General features: G+C 42.9%; 1 protein-coding gene across 1 annotated transcript in view; it reads right to left on the bottom strand.

Moving 5' to 3' along the window:
- LOC144770638 (trypsin-like) overlaps positions 1-17,548 on the bottom strand; it is a 140,179-nt gene that overhangs the window by 53,525 nt on the left and 69,106 nt on the right. Inside the window, exon 3 of the mRNA XM_078655333.1 lies at positions 515-768. Coding sequence (XP_078511459.1) covers positions 515-768 — 254 coding nt within the window. The remainder of the gene's footprint in view (positions 1-514; positions 769-17,548) is intronic.

The following is a 17,548-nucleotide window of genomic DNA, read 5'->3' as shown; positions in this document are numbered from 1 at the left end:
GGCAGTGGCAGGCTTTAGGAAAGATGAAAGAGAAAGCCCATCCACCGGATGTATGCGTTGAATGTGTGCGATTAGAGATGCTGTGGAGAAGAAGTGCTTGGGTAGTCTGGGTAGAAAGAATTGTGACTGTTAGGAATGTTATGTCCATGGTGGTTCATCACGGCCCCTAAGCCCATGAAACAAAGAGGAGATTAGGGGTCTTGTTTAAAGTTTGGCAGGTAAGCTAGAGAGTCACACACATGACAGATATCCAATCCACCTTATTACAAGTCCCATGACATATATTGCACTTGTCATAAGGTGGACGAGATATCCGTCATTTGTGTGACTAAATAACCCGTCCACCAAACTCTAAATCATGCCCACATTGTTTAGGACAATGGGATCAGATAACAATTCTGAAGAAGAGGGTTCTAATCAGAGTAGTGAATGTATTCAAGTATAGATAGGGAATTCAAAAGACTTGCAAGGAGGTGTGATTGGTTTTATGTTTTAATCATCATATATGACCTACCTGCAGGGCTGGTAATAGTTCCCCATCCAGACACAACACAAGTAACTCCTGTGGGTGGGCAGGTGCTGGCCAATGGGATCGCCTGAACATATTCATTGTATACAGCAGGAGTTGCTAGTTTGAGCATCATGATGTCATTTTCTAAGGTATATTTACAGAAGTCAGGGTGAGCACACGTTTCTACTGCATACGTGAACTGTTCAGTCTCCTCGTATTCCATAATGTTCTGGTCACCTAAAACGATCTGAAGGCCTCTAAATTAAAAAAAACAAAGTCCGTGTTTACTATGGTAGCTATATCAACATTCACAACATAAATTGTCTTCCAATCAAACTATAGTATACAAGTCGGATAAATAGCAAAGGAAATTGCCTATTTACCCGGTGGCTAGGTAAATAGCTTTATCTTTCATTTTGAAGGATATACTGTGGTTCGATGTGATTATTCGTTATGATCACTCCTCATTTGACACGTGAAATACCTATCAGTAGTTCTCAGTCCTAGTCGCCCCACCAATCATCTTGTTCTCTACTGTATCTTATTGAAGAACACAGAAAAAACATTACTTCAACGAGTTCCTCTCCACATTTGAGCCTGTTCCAATTAATGAACATAACTGTCACTGAACTTGGTGCAGAACAATACATGTGGATTTTCGTATATATTTAACTAATTTTATACAGCCCATCAGGATTACCTTATGGTTCCTTTAAATGAACTAGGAAAATTAACTAGGAAAGGAGGGACAACATGATACAACAAAAGTGATCTATATTGTAATGCAATGCCGGTTCCATATTTTGTATTTTTCAGTTACTACCAGAATAGTCACACATGGCCAATAAAACCTCAACCAGTCAAACAGAAAGCTTACATTTTCAGGAGATCCCTGAAGCATATATGCTTGTGTTGTTTTATTTTTTTATTTCTACCTTGATGTACCCCTTAGTTGAATAGATTATTCTGCCAGGGATTTAGTGTGGTGCCACTTTTGGTAAGTAGATTAGTGTTACGTTCTCTAGGATGTTTTGTGTATGAGTAACAACATCTCGAATTTAATCCTTGATTCCATTAAGCACAGATGGAGTGATCTCAAAGCAGGTTTGTTGTGGTTTTGTTTAGAGATTGAGGCACATTCTAAATGCTTGATCCTGCACTCTATTGTTTGCAGTTGAAATTATTTTGCTGACCTTTGTAGATAATGTTGCCGTAATGAAGGTGCGCCATTATTGGGGCTCTTGTTCATTCCAAGTTATGCTATGATTAAAGGAGAAGGATGGTATTGCAAAGCATGGAATGCCCATGTACACAGCTTTGACCTAGGGAGCAAAGAAAAGTTCTGCACTGAAAGGACCCCCATTGTTATTTTCTGTGTTTGGTGGGCAACCCGCTAGATCAGTGGTGACCCTGCCCTATGTTCATTCCCCTGGCAAATTACACTCCCACCATAGTAAGGACCTCCTTACAAGTGAGCCTTTTTTCCAGAACCTGCACAAGGATTAAACAACAGGTTTTGTGGCAATGACTACATCGTTTCAGTTTTCACCAGGTGAATTTACAGGCGAAAATGCCTGGCATATACCAGTACACATGAGTTTTGGTAACCAAAGCACAAGCTTCCACATGTTATTGCCCATTTTAAAGGGCACAAGTTATAAAAGGTGATAATGATTGCACCTTTAAAATTCCGATCTCAGGCATGTTGGATGTTAAAAAAAGCAAGAATTATCGAATTTCCATCTGGGCCACTCATAATGAGGACCTTAGAGATTCTCACTTGCTTACTACTTTCCATGTATCTCAGAGTGCACCATTGCACTGAAGCGCAGATGAATCACCAGCAGGTACCATTGTTTTTTACCCATTTTTAGGTCTCGCCTACGCATGCTTTCGCTGTCTCGTTGAGACATGCAGTTTACACTATGGTAGAGAAGCTTTGTTTAAGCTCTGCCCACTTTCCGCCCATCTTTTGGATTGGCTTACATCCTAATTGCTGCAGTCTGATTAGTTTTCGGCTTGTTAGTCCCTCCCCATGATGCCCATGTCGTCATTTGTGTCCTTCCAAGTCTATCAGCCCCTTTACTGCACAGACTACTTGTTTCCCTCTCTCCCCCTCCCTCCCGCAGTCCTGACTTCTTGGCGGCCCGCATATTGTTACGGCCGCCGCCGGAAGTCAGGCATGGGTTGCTTGGTCATAGGCGGGCCAGCCAGCAGGAGCGAGGAAGTCTTGTGAGGTCTCCAGGCCTCAACAGGAAGCCGTGTGCTGGTGGAAGCCCTGCAGACACTTCTCGCACACACGACTCACAGCCTGGGGATAAGAAGTGGTGTTTGCTTGGCCAAGGACCGCCCCTTGGACTGGCTGTGGTCTCCGACTGGGTGAGTGTCTTTCTTAGCAGCCAGAGACTAGGTTCACGTCTTGGCCCAACTAATTGTGCAGCAGACCCGCCAGAGGATATTGGGGTGCTCTTTGTGCCTACATGCAGGATTGGCGGGATGCGCGCGGTGTACCGGACTACCCCACAACATTTCATGGGTACAACAAGTGCTGCGACGGCCACTGATAGCTGGCTGTGGATTACAAGACCAATGACAGAATTATCTCTTGGTCAGTCGCCCAAAATCTCTAATTTATTGTGTAGCGTCGTTCGAGTAGCCAATCCGCACAGGAACATTGCGTTATGGTTTGGAGGAAATGTGTGAATAAATGTGGGACTGCATGGCAGATATTATAACTTTAGGACCAGCTGTCATCGAAACTTCAGATCAACAGATGCAGATGGTTCATACTGGACCCCGAATGAAGCAGAATGGTATTTGGACAGACAATGAGGTGGAGAGAAGACCGCTCGAAGTAGGGCTGGCTTACTTGGCCCACCAGCTATTAACCCCAATCAGGTTTTCAGGGGATCCGCAATATGTATTTAACTTGATTTGATATACTCTATATTTCAGTGGATATTGTTTGCATTATCTTGGTCAGACTAAAAGTCTTACTGAGTTATATAGTCAGTGTGTGGTGGACAAGCCCAACCCTATGTTATAGTTAATTCCCATTGCTCCCACATTTGAACGGTGATGCCTCGGGTCCCTACTGCTGCGGAGGGGATAGGTTGGTTCTTCTCAGCATGGGGAGGTGATGCGTCGGTTTCTTACTGCGCTTTCATGGCGATGCGACCAGCAGCGCCATGATGCGATGAAGATCCGGTGCAATGAAACAAAATGGCGTCTTCTTCTTGATGCGACAACGATGCGAGCACGCCCGACGGCCACGAGGCGACTCAACGATTGTTCTGAGTCGAGACAGGCCCTGCGACACGCTTCTCCGGTGATGCAACGGCGTCTACTGCGGCGGCGTCACTCTGCTTCGGTGATGCGAGGCGCTTCGGGTGATGTGATGGCGGCAGCGGCGGCACTCTTCTCTGGTGATCCAACAGCATCTGCTGCAAGGGTGACACTCTTCTCCGGTGATGCGACGACAACGGTGGCAACACGCTTCTTCGTCTTGAGTTGCACTTCCAGCTCCCAGCGACAGGCAGTCTCTCAGAAGGCCCAGCTCACCAGCAGGCACTTCAATTCCCAGCAAGGGAAGGGAGGGGAGCTGGTTGGTGAAGTCTGTTGTCCCTGAGACTTCAGCAGGAGGCAAGCTGGATCCCTTATAAGTTGATTTGAAAGTAGCACAAAGTTCTTTCTCCTTTCTTTGGCAGTCAGGCAACCACTGCAGACCAATCCCCAAAACAGCATTCATCTTAGGGATGGTCTCCTTCTCAGTTTCTCTTGTTCCTCTCCTCTGCAAAGGTTCTTCTTGTTTCCCAAAAGTGATCTAAAGTTCTAGGATCTGGGTCCCGAGATTAATACTAGCAAATCCTTTGTCCTCTGAAGGCAGGGGGTCCTCATCCCACTCCAAACCAGTTCTGTGAAGTCCTGGAGCACTTTGTTGACAAGACTCCTTCTTTCCTTTGATAGTGTGGGCCAAGGACATCAGACGTACCACAAGAGGTGGAGCCAGCTTTGTGGAAGGCAAGCACAGCCCTATTCAGGCCCCAGGTGCAACTCCTCCCACCCATCTACATGCAGATAGCTCTAATCAGTCCTGTGCTGACTCACCCTGTCTCCTGGAATCCCCCAGCCCAAACTCAAACCCCAGACAAGGAATACACAACCTAGCACAGGCAGGCTTGGACAGTTAGGCAAGAAAATACCTACTTTCTAAAAGTGGTATTTTCAAACACAGAATCTCGAAACCAACTTCACTAAAAGATGTATTTTATCATTCTGAGTTCAGGCATACTAAAGTCGAATTTCTACCTAGTTCGCTGAGTCAGTTAGGATTATAAAGTTTTATAATCTGACTACCCATTCTGGCCTATGGGGAACAGTTAGCCTTGCAATAGTGAACAACGAAAATGGCTGTAGTTCAATATCAGGACATGTCACACACACCAGGGCATGTCCTACCTTTTACCTACAATGCACCCTGCCGTTGGGCCTACCATAGGGGTGACTAATATGCAGAAAAGGGAAGGTTTAGGGACTGGCAAGTGGGTGCACTTGCCCAGTCAACATGGCAGTACCAGACTGTACACAGACTCTACAATGGCAGACCTGACACACACTTTACAGCCTGCTTCTGTGGGTGGCACACCCAGTGCTGCAAGCCCACCAGCAGCATTTGATTTACCAGCCCTTAGGCAGACTCGGTGCACAGTACTGGGGTCTGACAAGTAAACCAAACCAGCCAATCATGGAGTCACTAATCCATACATCAATTTACCGTAGAGAGCATATGCACTTGAGCACTGATCAGCAGTGGTAAAGTGCCCAGAGTCATAAACCCAACAGAAACAGGTCAGTCAAAATACAAGAGGAAGGCAAAAAGTTCAGGGATGACCCTGCAAAAAGGGCCAAGTCCAACAGTGGTAGAGAGGGAATCCATGGCGGAGGTGGTCATTGGGAGGCACCAACAAACATTGTCGCACAGGGCGCCACCAGTGCTAAAGCCGGCCCTGGTATTGTGGTACGACTGACACTGTGACTATTGTCCAATTAGTGGATGGGCTCCCTTGCCCCACGCACCTTTCTCTATATCTCTGACACTTTTTGTTCTCTTCTCAATCTCTGCCCTCCTATCCTCTAGGTCATCAACAAACTTCTCAATTGGACTACTGACAAGCTGACTTTTTTCTATGGACACAGACAGTGTCAAGCTTAACATGTTTATACATAAGCACTTTGGATAAAACCAGACCATATTCCAGAAATATTATTCAAAATAACTTTCATGATAAAGCAAACTAAGGATTATACTAAACGAAATACCATGGATAAGGTGAATGTGGTAGTAAGTCATATCGCCCGCCACAGATGCTGGTAAATAGCTGCTTGCATAGCAGTCGTTGGCCTGCATGAAACTGGTGTACTCATGTAGCAGGTTGAAAAAGACATTATTGTGCTACCCTACTATGTGTGAATAAGTGGGCGTGGGCTTTGGGGTTAGACTTGATAGGACTAGTTTCTGCAGGGGAACTTAAACCCATAGACAAATCATGAAAGTGATAATGACAATCAGCACTATAATCACCATTACACATATGTTTGATTTTCAAAAGGATTAACATAATTTCTCTACATTTAGACATTAGAAAAAGTACAGCCGAAAATGTAAGAATGGTTACTGCTTGTTGTTTCTATTTGTCCAAAGATGCAAACTCAAGCAATCTTCACTGTGATATAGCCTTATTTATAGTGGTTCTGCAGGCACTGTCCATTGACCACCCAATTTATAAATGACCAAATCAAGTTCTCTTTCAGCAAAGCACATCCACTCAGAAGTTGAGTACCTTTGACTAAGTACCCCTGTTCTTTTTCATCTTCTGACTACTAGATGTTCATTTTCACTGTCACTTTGTTCAGTTGGACTCAGTCTCCTCGGTGACAGTCTGTGAGATGTGTTTTGTATACACAATTGCACTCATTTGCTCATGACTTCTTGGTCATCCTTCTCTTCTGTGGTCACATTACTTGGTCCTTCTGGATCAGAAATTTAATTCACTGATTCACTGTCTTGGTTCACTGAGATTACTCCTGACTGATTTAGCACTCTTCTTAGCTTGACTCTGAGATACGTCTTGGCTTTGAGGCACTAGTTGACAATGAGATACTTGGGTGCACTCTGCTCACCACTCTGCTACTTCGGGCCAGTCAGAGGCTTGTGCCTTACTCATGTAGTGTTGGATGCAAGGGGATGAGCTCAATAAAATACTGAACCCTACAAAAGACAGATACAGTGTGATAACTGGACATGGTAGAGCAACTGCTGCAGCACTTAATGAAATTCTTGGGACGCATGACTTGGAGGATATTCAGACAATCAGTCATCCTACACGTTCTCATCCTCTGTACAAAAATCCGGGTTACGGACGGATTCCACCTTGCTATAGGGAATGTGAGTTAATGGACACTGACGGTACAGCATTTGATAAAGACACTCTCTGACTACTCCTCTGTCTTCTTGTGTCTTGGGTTCTGAGTCCTCACTACCCTTCTTTCTTGTGGAGAGTCAGCATTGACTGACTGATCCTGTTTTGAGAGACAAACTTAGAGACAAAATTATGGAGTATTATTGCAGATATGGGGCGTCATCGAACAGTCTGTGCATGCTATAGGAAACATTTAAAGTGGTTGTTAGGGGATCCTGAGTTGCAAAACAGATCAGAGTACTCAAATCCCTTTGCAATTGGCATGAAAATTCTCGAACATGAAATACATGACCTCAAGGCTTAGCAGAACCCAGACCCTGATCAACGTGCAACTACTAATTACAGACTATGCCAACAATGTGGACAGAGAAGTTAAACATTTGGGTAGGGACACAGTAGGACAAACCTTGGGGAAGGGGGAGAGATCAGGCAGATCTCTAGTGGCTATGCTCGACATTCTTAAGCCGCCAATTCAATAGTCTCCATCATCTCTGAAAACGATCAGCCATGCCACAATAATAAAAACATCATTTGAGCCTTTACTCTCTACTGTAGTGTAGTTCCTATATTCCTAATAGGCTCTGGGCATTGGAATAACATATCCTATAGATTTGACGAAGGACTTAGGTCGACTAGGTCTCTATCGAATAATTGTGAGTGTCAGCTAGCTCAGAGGTCACTAGAAACTTTCTCGAATAAACAAGAAGGGATTCGTTTCTGACAACCGCATAAACATGACAACTTTGTTTCCCCAAGATAAAACGTATCTTCAGAGTCGTGGAAACAATAGATAGATATTTTACTCAGTCAATCGTGCATGCTTTGTTTCAACAGAGGTGCAGAGAAATAGAGAGACAGGCGTTTTCAATAAAAAGAATTTATCGAACAGTCTTCTTTGTCATGCAAAAGAGATGAACTGCTACAATCGTAATACTGGTTGCAAAGTATAATGCATACAGTAAGAAGAGTATTATTAAATAATACTGTTAAAGCATGGTATGGTTTCTAAGCCATAAAATACATACATAGATAACAAAGACTAAAAGCTACTCAACTGGTGCTTCTAAAATACGTCTACCGCAATGTACCTAACCTAGGTCTAGTACGAGGGAAGAAATAAGTATGGTGTAGCATAGGTTTAGTTTCTTTGCCAAGAATCTATCCAAGATTTCTCTTAGGGTCTAATTAGCTACGTACCTTTGTTTTAGAATAAAGGAGGTCTGGTATCTCTGTCTCGGGATTCGATTTCCCAACACCCCGCAAGGGGAGCTTGGAAACACTGGAGCTGGATTCTCCGCGTGAGAAAGACAGCCTCTCTGTCAGTGAGTCAGCTGGAGGGTCGGCTTCCTTCGGCACTTGCTGTAGCGAGCTGCGTCGGGCAAGTAGACAGTCGAGCTGCCCCCAACCACCGTGTGTTTGCTAGGGCAAGTATAGGCATATTTATACCTTGAAGGTGCCTGGTTTGACGTAAAGTCGGACATAATAACGTCACCAAAGAACCACAAGGGAATGGTAGTTCTTTGAAAACTCCATGATTTCTAGGTCAAATCAATATTCAAGAAAGGGGATGTCCCTGACTGCTGAAGCCGAGTTTTCCAAGAAATCGGTGTGGCTTTTTGGAACCAGTGGAGGTAGCTATGCCTGTATTTGGACTGGATGTGCTATGTCTAAATATGGTTCTGATTTCTATGCCTATATAAGGGCAAGGTGAATTATACCTATATAAGGGCATGAATCAGTAAAGTACACTTGGATTCTAAAACGCTACACAACACCCACTCCACTTTATTATGTTCGATATTACTAAATTCTAAGCATTTGAAACATATCTAAAGCATGATGTGTTAATAACCCTCCCAAAATACATAAAATTGCATTCGAAATGGTTGTACACAAAATGAGCATTTGTGCTGTACGCATTTTAAAGGCAATGTTTTCATTCAAAAGCATATAGTATGACATTGGAAATGCTTTCCGAATGAGTCATGAAATAACATTTATGAAATGGCTCCTAAATACAGAAGAAAGGTTGAGACCATTTCATGACAGAATATATATACTGTTTAGGTTGTGGACAAGGTCAAATATTGTTACTTGGAAGTCTTTCAAAGATTTCTTGTTCTCTAAGAATAGTTCTACTTTAAGCAGATTACTTTGTGCCAAAAATAAGTTCAATTTTGGAAAAAGACAAATCGCATAAAAATTGAGTTCCGAAGTTGGAAGTTTTGTTTTTGAGAAGTGAAGGTCGAATACGGAGTCCCGTAGAACGCTGTGTGCTATCTTTCAAAAATCATTCTCGTTGTTCAGAGAAAACATCAAATCTTCTAAGCTGGCAAAGAAATCGTCTACCACAGTAGGTGAAAGTTGGACTACCTCGTTAAGCAGATCAATCGTACACAGATGAGAAGCATTGCCGTCAGCGTTAGTCGCATTAGCAATGTTCGCAGTAGATGGTACCTGTGTGCCTGTTGTTCCACATATCTCATCGTCAGCAGATTGCGTCTGTGAGACCTCAACGGATGCCATCATCAGGATTGGCAAGAAGGGAGTCACGGTTGGCGTTCAGTGCCCGTTTCTTAGCTCTCTTGATGGTGTTCAATGGATAACCCCTGTGCTGTAATTCCAGTGTTAGAGCATTGGCTTATGTGGCAAAATCTGCACAATCTGAACAGTTGCGGCGAATCCGGAAGAATTAGCCCACCAGTAAATTCTCCCACAGGGACTTTGGGTGAAAGCTTTTGTATGCCAGCAACGCGTTCTTGTATGTGGGTTTGTGGAAAACCCTGGTTTTAAAAAAGCCCTTACTTGGTTCAAGCAACAAGTCCAAAAAGGGAAGACTGGTCTTGGTGACGGTCGAGGTGAAATGGAGGAGGGGGTTTCTCTTATTGAGCCATCCAAGGAAACACCCCACAGATGTCTCATCGCCTCTCCAAATCACCAAGACGTCGTCAATATAGTGACGCCATAACCTCAAATGAGAAAACCAAGGGCCCGTAGTGTCAAAGATGGTAAGTTGTTCAAATGCCCTCACGTACAATCCAGCCAGACTGGTGTCCAACATGCATTCTTCTCCACATAGCAGGCATCGTAGAACAGGTAAGATCCAATCTTGCCAGATTGGTCCGAATGATAGAAACCATGTGGTATTCAGATCTCTCAAATGAGCCAAGGCCGAGATCTGTATCATGCGCTCACGACACTTCATTTCCAGGAGATTGTTCTCTATGGTAATCTGCATGTCGCTGGTGAGTGGACTTGCCATATCGGAGCAGAAGGAACAAAAATAGTATTCCTGATAAGAGTCCCAAAATAAGAGGCAGGCCGTCGAACACAGAGTGCACGAAGTTTGGAAAAATGCCTAGGACTGCTTCAAAAGGTGCTAACAGTCGTAAAATACTGTCTTAAATACATGTACAATACCACTGGTATCAGACATGTTTAAGATACGACCAACATTTCTGCGAAATGTATTGGACAGTTTGTGGATAAAAGGGCATGTATCTCTGCAGAGGACCTTGCAACCTGCAGATCATACGTTACTTTGGACGAGGTCAGTGGCACAGTTTTTTGTAAAAGAATGGCTTTCATTCTGCTTAAAGTATCAATTTGAATAGAAGAGATGTTCAGTGAAGGCCAAAGCGGCGACTCTCCATCTGTCTTAGCTTTAGGAAACAATACTTGCATACAACAAGTGACCCTGGCTGACACAGTTAAGAGGTCGGCTATTCCTGGCATCATTCCACAACAGCTGTGATCAATCAACATTATGTAGCTCCCATTGGAAAGCTGCCTAAAAATTGGATCTATCACTGCTGCCGGAGAACCTTGCAGATGGCAGGATAAGTTGGTCGAAGAACCATCACAGGCTCTGTGTAAATTAATACTCTGACATAAAAGTGTACTGCTTAGTGCGCTTTTGCAGTTTGTACCACTAAGAAATACCTCTTTTCCCCCACTCCAACATCTGTGTGTGTATGGTAATTCCCATGTTGACTTTATGAATTCCTTACCCACCCTTTCATACACGCCCGCTGGTATATGTTTCAAACAATATTGAAAGTGGAATATTGTGACAGACAGAGTGATTGTCCCATGTATTATCTATTCCGTTGCTGGCTTCTCAGAAACAGTTAATGATAATCTTCCCAGTTTTTCAATGCTCAGCACCGTATAGTCTGCTCCTCTTGAGCCAGATTTGTTTATCTGTAAGGTTAAATACAGAAAACAATGACATGGTGTTGATTAGACGCCATGGCACGTATCCAGAACGAAGATTTTGTAACGTCCATCCTAAAAGCATTATAGAAAACAATTGTGACTGTCCATGCTGTAGCATGAACAAGTCCTGTTCCGTTATGTCTATGGCAGAGGAGACAATGCTGTCCAAAGAATATATTCTGGATGAGAGAGTCGTTAACTCATTGTCAACTACAAAGAGAGCTTTCTATAAATGAATACGATCAATTTCTCGTATTCTTTCTGCAGTCTCTGCTTGTGTCGCTTTCCAAGCTTCATTATAAATGGCATATATACCTGCATATATGAAACATTTATGACGTGGTTTAGGAGGACCTTGTAAGAAGTCCCTCAGATCAACGACATCTTTAAGTAAAGATAAGTGTTGTTTAACCTCCTTGAGTGTAGATTTTTGTAGCCTTTCTAGGCACAGTTGTCCTCCACTGTAAGTTGTTATTATCCCAGGATGTTGTCTCTGGATATATCTTGGATCTGGCCTAGTTACTGTAAACCCTTGTGTCTTATTCAGGAATCCATCTTGACAGTTATTCGTGTCTGTGGGCCAGATTAACCATTTTCTACATTGAGGTTCAGTTCTGTTTTTAAGTAAAAGTGAATTTACGTCGACCACCACCTCTGCAGTGTTCTTACTATCAGGTGTAGGTGTAGGTATGGACGGTTTGTTTAAATCTTTTATCTTGGCCAGGCCAAGACAGGATGTAGGTGTAGGTATGGACGGTTTGTTTAAATCTTTTATCTTGGCCAGGCCAAGACAGGATGTCTGTTGCACAGTGTCATTCAAAAACATTATTTGTTCAACGATGATGCAGGCTCTAAATAAAGCTTCCATTCCCTGCACCTGCCAGTCTTTTGTGCCCCAGACAGTTTTTGTCTCAATGTTGTCGTTCAAAAAGTCATAACCTAATGAAGACAGCTGAGCATAAAAGGCAGCAGAATAAATTTGCTTTGTATTAGTCAACATACTTTTCAATCCTGTCTTATTAACATGTTTAAAGTTAAATGTTTCTGCATTTGAGAGATTAAAACCTGAGAAGTATGAACATTTTTCATAGAATGTTTTTGAGCTACCTTTTGGTGGCGTTGGACAATGTTCCCATTGATTGAAAGTATAAACATTTCTAGGGTTTGCAGATTTGTGCCAGTAATGATGACCATAATGATTATAACAGTACATTTGTTCATAATCTGATGAACCTTCTAAGTATTCATGTTTTGTAAATTTGGTAGACATCTCTAAATATGACATCATGTTATTGACAGTTTCAAAGTCCCAATCATCAGAAAATGTGCTGGGTGAAACAAAGTCACTCAAGGAAACCTTGAATTGATATGGAATCTTCAACAGCTCAACAGGACCATAAATGTCATAATCAGTTCTGTCCCATGCTATACCACCAGGTATAGGAACGGCTGTGATGTTCACTGATGTCAAGTCTCTTTGTTCACGATGAGATGATTTGTGTGGCTTCAGGAGCAAGTTGATGTTCTTACTTGCTGTGTCCATTTTACTATATCTTCCATTTATCAGCATTTCCAGACTTAATATAAGGATTAGCCAAAGTAGGAGAAAAAGTATGCCTAGCACAATCCAAAGTTCAACCCATGGTGAAACCAGATACGTTTTTCCAAGTTGCTGAAAAAGTTTTGTTATTTGATCTTTAAAAGTTTTATTTGCTGGTGGCGTTTCAGGCTCACTGGGATCCTCAGAAAATGTATCAAAGTTGAAATAGCCAGAGGCAGTTCTGTCAATTGTTGGTATTGCATCAGGATTACTTGAAATCACTGGAGATGCTTGATCCCTTATCATATTAGTATAGTCAGAGGCTATATTATTGTAGACAGGAGTTTCATGACAAACTGTTATTTGGGTCTCAAGAGGCACAAGTTCCATTGCTTTGTTGCATAGTCATTCTTTTCGCACTGCAGATTCTTCAAAGGTGTTGAGTCTCTCAGTTTGAACCTCTTGGATAGTAGCAAAATTTGGTCTTCTGCTACATCTTTGGAGTCCACTGGGCCTACTAATTATTATCGGCCACATGATGTGGTTTTACCAGGTCGATGGATACAAACCTGTTCTCCTTTCTTCCAGCAAGGGGCGGCAGTAACACTGTTCTTGATCCGTGGATTGCTAACACAGGTACTGTTTTTTTGTAAGAAGGCCGAATTCCTTCTTATCCGCGATCTTTTCTCTGACTAGATCCCCAATCTTTGGAATCCAGAAGGGCCTTGCTCGGACAGGTGGTTCTCCTTCAGTGGTCGTTGGCTCCTGCAATGTGTTGCTCAGTCTTCTTCTTGTTTCATTTAAGGCCTGCAAAACAGCCAAACAGTCTTTGATATCAAAAGGGTTTTTGTTCTACCACTGAATTGTGACGATCGAGATCATGGACAAGCATTCTAGTACCAAAAAGGATTTCAGATGGAGTGATTCCACCCAGTGAATTTCTTGGCAGATTATTTAAACTACGTTAGGCACTTATTAGATGTTTGACCCACCTGTCACCCGATCCTAATACCCTAGCTGTTATAGATTGCTTTATGTCCTGGTTTTTTCTTTCCACTTCAGAATTTCCCTCAGGATGGAATGGACTCTAATACTGCAATGCAACGCCCAGATTTGCCATGGCCTCTTTGTAATCTTGAAAGCTAAACACAGGACCCTGGTCAGAATGTAGCGTACCGATTGTGTATGTGCCAATAAAGACTCGCAAATCTTTTATAACAGTTCAGGCGTTAGCAGAGCGCTGAGCCTATATCCAAATGAATCTCTCCTAATAGTTATGGGACCGCATTTGCAAAACAAAATCTATAAAGTGGTATTTAAATTACCAAAGTGCGCCTCGCCAGCCCAGGTGCGTCTCGAATTTGGTCTTCAGAATCAAATCTTCAGGTCCAAATCAAGGTTCGTTAAATTTTGCCACAAACTCCGTGCTGCTGATCCACATACATTAAATAATCTCTGTTGGCAAGAAATCAATATTGTCCCTACCCAGCGCTGGGCCACCCACCTTCAAATTTGCCTTTCGGACCTCGGATTGCTTGAAGCATGGAACAAAAAAATAGACCAGGCTAGTTTTTGTAAAATTACCAACTTAAATACAAAACTGAAGTCATTACTGGTAGACAAACAAACATTGACCCTTCGACGCCAAGCCTGGACCGTTATTTCCTCCTACCAACTTCAACAGCCTCAGGCTTACTTGGCAACACACTTTAGCCAACACTTAAAAAAGATTCTCATCAACCTCCGCATGGGCCTCCACGAGTCCAAGTACCTAAGACCTTCCTGGAAATCTCAAGACAACTGCCCAAAATGTAGACTCTGCGGCTACCAAAACGAATCTTTAATTCACTTATTTTGTGTGTGCCCATTCCTCACGGTAGCCAGAAAACAGTTTTTACGGGACATTTTAAACTAAATGAACATAAGAACATGTCGCCAGGCCGTTATAATTTGGCTGGGAGGTTCATCACCAATCCTGACTTGTAGGGGTCTTAAATTTATGATTGAAATTGGAAAGCAGCTACAGGTCTGTGCATGATCTTGTTACACACTGCCTGAGGCTACTCCCCCACGACGTTCGCAACGGGTCCCGACAAAGTTTTAACCTTTTCTTTTAACTTTGACATTATCTTTTGTTTTAGCAATTTAATGAAATTTGTTTTGTGCATTTAGGCCAACTGTACCTTTGCTATTGTAAGGATTTTTATTAATTCAACAATAAAATAATTCATTAATTCATTATAGGGACGTCTGCGTGTAGATAGTCTAATGCTATCTAGCAATGGTGTCTGTACTGGGCTGGCTACACTGTAGTCAGGTATCTGGCGGCGTTCTCTACTGAGATCTCTGTTGCAGTCAGGGCAATTAATTGCAAATTCATGAATGTGGGCATTCATCCCTGGCCACCAGTACGTCTCTTTTAATTCTAGTATAGATTTAAAGATCCCTGGATGTATCAGACCCTCTCCCATATGTGCTTCTTGTATGAAAGCACCTCTTAGTCTCCTGTTTGGAATTACCCTATCTGCCACTCCAGGGATTCGAGCAAAAGGAACGGAGTTGGCGTCAATTATGTATGAATATTCAAGTGGATGTTTTAGAGGTAACGCTGCACCGCTGCCTTTGCTTGTGGCATTGACAGCTAGCATTATTTCGCCGTCGATTTTCGTTTTTGAATGAGTGATTGCAGCTACGGAAGCAGTTTGCACAGCTGCTTTCGCGGCTTCATCAGCCAATGAATTCCCTGCAACGTGAACGCCATCACGCTGATGACTCAGTGTATGGATCACGTGAATCTTTTGTAGTTCTTTCTGTAATAGAACTACTTGTTCCCAAAGCAACTTATGCTTGATTGTGCCGCCTTTTGCGTATTTGAAACCGTTTTGAACCCAGTCCTGCAAGTATTCATTGTAAGATTGAATGCAGTCATACGAAAAGCACACTATGAGTGTGGGGAATTCGGGTTCGGTATTTTCAAGCGCCATCTTGAAAGCCTGTAGTTCAGCTCGCTGAGCTGTACAGTCTCCGAGAGATTGAGTTTTTGTGACCATGGGTCGTAATTTACCATCACGCCAGCGACCTTTAACGATCACGCACGTAGCACTATAAGCTTGTTTACCCCCAATTGCGGGCTGTGCTGATCCGTCTGTATAAATTATACATTTGTATTGTTCTAGAGGCAGAATCTCAGTGGGCAGAGGAAATTCCTGTTTGTATTGTAGAAATTGTTGTGTTTTCAAATAAGGGTCAAAAACGTATTCAACGTCTGTTGCAGCAAGAGAGTTAACCCATTGTATCCATCTCGGATGTAGAGGCTTTGCATTTGGAATGCTTGCTTTTGTCACTGCCTCTAAGGCAGGTACAGGAGTAACAACAATTATGCATTTACCCTGTGCGAGAGCTCTCTCTTTTGCTACTGGTATGTCTGATTTTTAGACCTGCTACCTTCTTTTTGGTGAATTGGGTTTTCTTATTTTTTGGAACGTGTTGATTATTTTTGGACTTCACGTGTTCTTCCTTGTGTTCTGACCGTCCTCTTTTTTCCGATTTCTGTGAGGAAGTCTGAAAGGTACGAGAGGAATGTGTATCAGTTGATAAGCGTGGCTCAAATCCACCTGAGCGACTTACCTCACTCATCTATCATTCTCATATAATAAGCCAGCCAGGCAGTGGAGAAGAAGAAACAAGTAATTTTATTAGGCCACAAACTCCCATATGAGAGGGCCCTGTCTGACCTCACTCTCTAAGAGTGTGGTGAGAGGACTGACTCATATCATCACAGTAACATATTATAATACAAAAAGGCAGAGTAAAACACGCCCATACTGGAAAAGTACTGGACCCCGGAGAGGATAAACAATGGCCTCATACAAGAGGCATCTGCACCTGGAATTGCAACATTCTCTCTTCTGACTCCAAGGACAGGGAGCCAGGCCTTAGCATCTCCAGCACATGAGAACAGAGTGATAAGGGGTTTCGCTAGTAGTTTCAGTCACAGTGAGCTGAGAGACAAAACTGCTGACATGTGGAATATTCCTATTCCTACGGGAGGGGGATGAGCAAGTGCAACTCGCACAGAAAGGGAGATGCTTTAAAATGGTGGCACACAGGCTAAGCTAAGAATAACTGTAATAATGTTGCACGCATAAATGAATAACTAATAGAAGAATATAAACGTAAATGCATAAATGAATATATCAGTAGTTAGACACATTCTGCTAACTCATAAGCATAATGTATGCAGTGGGCGGGGCATGGAGAAATGAAACCTATCAGACCCTCCTTTTAGCAGACTGTGGCTAACTTTATTAACTAAAAGGAGAGCCTTTACATCAAATTCTAAGGGCCAGGACACTATACTGATCAAAAATATCATCATCAATAAGAATTAGCCAGTGAATTTCATGAAGTTCAACAGCATTGGAAACAGGATGTAGTCTTGTTGGCCTTCTGGAAACTCGTATATTGCTGGCACACATGGAGCAACAAGGGGGAAGGCAATAAACACAGAGGCAGCAAGTCAGTAATACACCTACATTTCCTACAACCCGGTCGGGGAGTCAGGGAATCAGGCTGTTGAAAGAATTTCACCCTACCAATCAAAGTGTACCAGCCCACGCAGCTATTCACAGGTGTCAAGGGAAGTGCCAGTAACCTGTCCTTCTTATATGCAGCGGAAAGGAGTAACCCACAAACCCAGCAATCTGTCTCCTTACACAGCCACACACGCACACGCACTTCCTATGCATTGAGTCCCTGCCAAACACGTGTTACCATAATGGGACAAGGCCCGTCGACCAA

Source organism: Lissotriton helveticus, chromosome 7 (genome assembly GCF_964261635.1).
Source record: "Lissotriton helveticus chromosome 7, aLisHel1.1, whole genome shotgun sequence".
Taxonomy (NCBI): domain Eukaryota; kingdom Metazoa; phylum Chordata; class Amphibia; order Caudata; family Salamandridae; genus Lissotriton; species Lissotriton helveticus.
This window is presented reverse-complemented; position numbering and strand designations above follow the sequence as displayed.